Below are 4,974 nucleotides of genomic sequence, written 5' to 3'. Positions count from 1 at the left end.
CAGGCGAGGCCCGGCTCGGCCGCCTGCCCGGGGCGGAGCGCGCGCAGGGCCGCGGCCCCGATCCCACGACCCCGGCCCTACCTTTCTCTGCGCCGTTGGGCTGCGTGGGGGAGGCCACGGGGTTCCGCGAGCGAGCGAAGGCGCTCATAAGCGGCAGCGCGCCGGGCCGGTGGTTCCGGGGCCTGCGGGAGGGAGAAGGGCAGCGAGTCCGGGGGGCGCCCCACCAGTCTCCTGCACTGTAGCCATCCCTTCAGAGGACACTCACCAGTCCTCCGGGTCGCAGTCTCGAAAGCCTTTGGCGAAAGGGTTGCTGGCTATCTTGAGCTGCGTGATCTGCGGAGGGTGGGGGGAGCAGGCATTGAGCAAGTGGCTGGAGCCCCTGCGCTGGGGCCTGGAGCACCAGGGTAGCATAGCGTTAGAAGGGGCGCCCCAAATAAGAGCCCTTTTACTCTTCTGGGACAATAACCCTCCCACATTTACTCTCCCTCACTGAGAGTTGTGCCTTTCTTCTGCCAAAGGGGGAGCTTCCTTTCTCGCTAAGGATCCCCTTTGTGGCCCCAAGTGATTGAGATGGAGACCCAGTGCCTCTGGCTGGGATGGGAATGTAGTCACCTCCACCGCCCACCCCTCAGGGGCGGGGGTGAGGGGGGATGCCCCAGGAATTTGGGTAAACCGTGGATCAGGCCCCTGATGGGGAGTTTCCGGAATGGTTTGGAAAACAAACTTTCAGGCCTCACTGACAGTTGCCGCAGGAGAGGTCAACCTGATAGGAGTCTGGGCTGGCCTGCAGCAGAGGGGAGGAAGCAGCTTGAGGCCTTTGAGGGTGGGACGCCATCGGTGGTGTGTTCCACTAGGACCCACAGTGTTTGGGTCCGGTCCTCTTTGCCTCAGGCAACAACTGGAAATTGCAGCCCAGAAGTACTGAATTTGGGCATCCCCAGGGTCTCACCCGATGGTTCTGGTAAGCAGTGACCGCAGTGAAGCGAGTCTCCTCAAACACAAAGGTTTTAAAGTTCTCCTCAGCGTACTTCTCACTGTCTTTGCGTGGGTCCACATAGACAACGTGGAAGCGGGGCTGATATCTGTGCATGGAGTTGAGAATAATCTGGAAGACAAGGTGGCAAGTTTGGAAATAGGAAATGGGTGAAGGTCCAGAGAAGCAGTGAATTTGCCAGAGAACCTGGACAAAACCCTTGACTCCTGAAATGAGGTCCAGCCATAGGGCTCAAGCGGAGACTGCAGTCAACTAACTGGGGACCACCAGGAAAGACACCCCAAATGGCAAACGATCAAGGTTTAGATTCTCTTTCGATAGGTCCTTCAGAACTACTGGAGGCCTACGGCGGGCAGTGGTAGGCGGCTGCAGGCCAGAGCTCAGCCCAGCAGGAAAGCTCCGCCCCAGGATTCTACAAACCTCCTGCAGCTACCCCCCACGCACCATCCTTCCCAGTTAAAAATCTAAAACAAAAACACCTCCAGCAAAAAGTCAGGAATGGAGTGAGGGAAGCAAGGTGACAGACAGCCTCTCCCAGGCCTGAGAGCCACCAGGCCCTGAGCCCCTGACCAGAGGGGCCCACTCTCCTCAGCCTGCCCTTCATTCACAACCCAGGCTCGGCCTCTGGCTCTGATCAACAGGGACTGTCCCGGGGATCCTGGGGAGATGGGGAGGATTGCTCACATGGCCGTTGTCATCCAGCAGGTTGTTGGTCAGCTTGAGCTTATCGAAGGACACAATTTGCTTCATCCACTGTGCACCCTTGGCTGGCGAGTCAGGGTGGTAGTGTACACGGCCTGGTGTGGCAGGGTCCGCCTTCCCGGCCACTAGCCAGGAGGAGCTGTGGAAGGCATACCTGGGGCAACACCAGAACAGGGGTCACGCCATGGAGGGTGAACAGAGAGGGCCTTGCTGAATGAACCCCCAAAGTGCCTCAGATGACTTTTCCTATCATCGGTAAACTCAAGCCTTTCGGCTACCACACAGACTGGGAGCTTTTCTGAGGGGAATTGTGAAGAAAACAGAAAACTCCCTCCAGTCCCAATAGAGAAGACAGCAGGAAGCCAGGCACCAAGGGAGGAGGCTGGGCTCCAGGCGTCACCATTCGCTGCATGCGGGTCTGCCTGCTCCAGGCCTCCCCACCGCCGCCTCCGGTGTCGCCTGCGCGGCGGCAGGAGCCCGGATTTGGTTGCGCCGGAGGCCTCCGGCGCAGGGCGGACCACGTTCTCTTTATTAATTGCTGTTAATTGTCCGGGCAGCGGAGGCCCGCCCAGCATAATCTCTCCCGGCCACCCCACCTTTCCTGCTCGGCTCCCAGGCCCAGCGTACCCGGGGGGATGGGGGAAGGGGACAAGGTGTCCACCCTCACCTCCAGGGAGAAGGAGACATGAAGAAAGGCAGAGGTTGTGTGCAAAGGGCCTGCCTGCCTCAGGCCAAGCTAGCCTAGGGGCGTCGGAGCGGTCTCAGGCCTAGAGCTGGTGGAGGAGCCCAGCCTGTAGGACTCCTGAGGCTGGGGGTGGGGTGTGTGGGTCTGGGGCCTGAGAGGGTTGGGGAGGGAGCAGGGGATGGTGGGGCCGGCGGCTCGGGTGCCTGGGACTCCGGGTCACAAACGTCCTTGTGGGCTGCCCTCAGAGGCATCACTGAGCCACTTCCCAGCGCACCCTCCCTGGTCCTACTGGGTGCTCACCGGTAGCGCTTGTCGTCCACAGGAACGAAGTCCATGAGGAGCATGTAGTCGGCCATGGGGTCCATGCCGAAGAGCTTCACTTGAAACGTGGGGAACATGCGCCTGGGGGCGGTGAGGCCTCGGTCACTTCAGGTGGGGGAGGGCTGGGCTGCCCCACCTTGACCAACCCAGGACACAAGCGACTTTCTGCAGGCTGCTGCATTCATTGGCCTGGCCCCTCAATCTCCTCTCCCTCTCACTCAGCTACACTAACCCAACTAGGCTCCTGCCCAGCCAAGGGCAAGTGGAGGGGCAGAGTAGTCCCCTGCTCCCTTCTTCAAAACCCAAAAATGGCTCACTAAACACTACAGCTGACCCTCCACACCCCAACCCTGGTCTATGGCTTCTTCTGCCACATTTGCCTGCATAGAGCCAGCCTAGCACTTGCTAATTCTCGGCGGTCCGGTCCAGAGCTAGCCTTGTTGGCAGCACCGGATCAGCAAGACTCCTACGATGCGGTCCCAGAGATTCTCAGCCCTCCACGGAGCTTCCCTCAGCTCCATCTAAGCGACCGATGTAAACTCCCGGCTCGAACAAAATGAAACCGGGGACTCTTATGTAGTTCCCAGGAGTCCCAGTTGCCTTTTAGGCTGGGTCTGCGGGGTCTGCTCCCCGATCCCTCCAGTGAGGCTGAGGCCTCAGAGCCCATGGACCCAACTTTTAGGCCCTGTCTCCAGCCCAGTGCTGGAGTCTCCCCATCTTCCTCAGGGATACACACAAGTTCCCCAGTGACACACACACCCCACTATTGCCCCCAGACGCAGCTATTCTGGGAGAACTTACTTGGGTTATGCTCTCATGTCCCCTAACTCTCCCCTGCCCTGGACTCCAGCTCTATGACCCATCCAGGCTCTCGAAAGGACATTCTGCAGCTCCTGGTTAGGCCGCCAGCCGTGAGCCGGCCCTGTCCTGAGAGCACAACAGTGCCAACCACTGGGCCCTGGAGGACAGCATGAGGCTTGGCTCCCACCTGCCCTTCCTACGGCTTCACTTCATAGGCACCTCCATGCAGGCAGTGGGCAAAAACCAGATGCCATGGGAGCTGGCCCTCCTGGTCAGACCTGCCACCCCCACTTTTGCAGGTTGGTGGGTGCCACGGAATGCTGGCTTCTGGGGTGAAGGCTGGCTACCGCCAAGGCCCTTGCTGCACTGGACTCGGCCAGAGGCTGGGGCACCATCCTTAGGGGACATTAAGGAGAGCCTGGAGAAGACCTGCAGAACTGAGGCTGAGCACAGGCCTCAGGATCCCGAGGGAGGACAGCCGCGGCAGGGAAACAGAAACCGCGAGAAAGCTCTGCAAACAGGCCCTGAGTTCCCCTTGGCTGTGCGGATGCAGAACTGGTGTCTCCCTGTGTACATTAGACACAGCCCGGCACCCGCCTTTGTCTGCTGGTCAAATTGGTTGCATCGCAAAACTTGTTCCCCTTCTCTCTGGGCCCTTAAAACAAATACAGGCCAATTAGAAGGCGGCAGCCGCAGCAGCAATGACCAGGCCCCACAATCACCTGAAATTTAGGCCGGAGAAAGCTGGGTAGCAACCTTCACGGAAGACAGCATTCTGTTTTTAAGGGTCTTAACTTCCTCCTAAGAATTTCCAGACAATTGCCCAACTGCCCCCTCTTTACCTAACCCGTACAGATTGAATTGGGGGAACTAAAGATGTGAATTTCCTTTGAGGTGGGATCCACTGGGAGCCGGCTGGCTGGCTGGCTGGCGAGGCCGCTCAGGGGTGGCTGCCTAACCCCTAGACCCGTGTGTTCCGAGCCGGCCCAGGCTTCCGGCCGCGGGCGCCTTAGGACTGCGGGAGGGGCAAGCGGGTCCGCGGGGCTTCTCTCCACCAGCCTTCCGAGGCTGCCCGCGCCGTCGCCTCCGGCCCGCTCGGCACGACAGGCGGCTGTCGCCGGAGCCGGGACCTTAGAGAGCGAAGAGCCGGCTCGCGCCTAGAGGGGCCCGCAGGTGGCGGGGCCGCGCCCCCAACCCACTTCTCGACCCCACTCGCGTGGACCAGACCGAGGCGCGTTGCCCAAGACCCGCGCCACGTGGGGAGGGTCACGGGCAGGGAGGGGGGCACCCTGACCTGCCGGCCTTGGTGACGATCATCTCGGTGCCCAGCTGATTGAACTCGTCCCACAGCGCCTTCATCTCCAGCTGCACGCTCACGCTGGCCACCTTCGCGTTCTTCTTCACCGGCGCCTTGGCGGCAGCCGCGCAGCTGGCCCCTGGGCCCTCGGGCTCGGCGGCGGCGCTGGTGGCC

The 4,974-nt window shown here is 60.8% G+C and overlaps 1 protein-coding gene across 1 annotated transcript in view; it reads right to left on the bottom strand.

Annotated features, from left to right (window-relative positions):
- TBX1 (T-box transcription factor 1) overlaps positions 1-4,974 on the bottom strand; it is a 15,364-nt gene that overhangs the window by 8,831 nt on the left and 1,559 nt on the right. Inside the window, exons 2-7 of the mRNA XM_029921596.1 lie at positions 4,798-4,972; positions 2,682-2,783; positions 1,679-1,850; positions 950-1,105; positions 266-333; positions 82-182 (exon numbers count right to left, since the gene is read on the bottom strand). Of these exons, the coding sequence (XP_029777456.1) occupies positions 82-182; positions 266-333; positions 950-1,105; positions 1,679-1,850; positions 2,682-2,783; positions 4,798-4,972 (774 nt within the window). The remainder of the gene's footprint in view (positions 1-81; positions 183-265; positions 334-949; positions 1,106-1,678; positions 1,851-2,681; positions 2,784-4,797; positions 4,973-4,974) is intronic.

The sequence above is a fragment of the Suricata suricatta genome, chromosome 14 (genome assembly GCF_006229205.1).
Source record: "Suricata suricatta isolate VVHF042 chromosome 14, meerkat_22Aug2017_6uvM2_HiC, whole genome shotgun sequence".
NCBI lineage: Eukaryota > Metazoa > Chordata > Mammalia > Carnivora > Herpestidae > Suricata > Suricata suricatta.
This window is presented reverse-complemented; position numbering and strand designations above follow the sequence as displayed.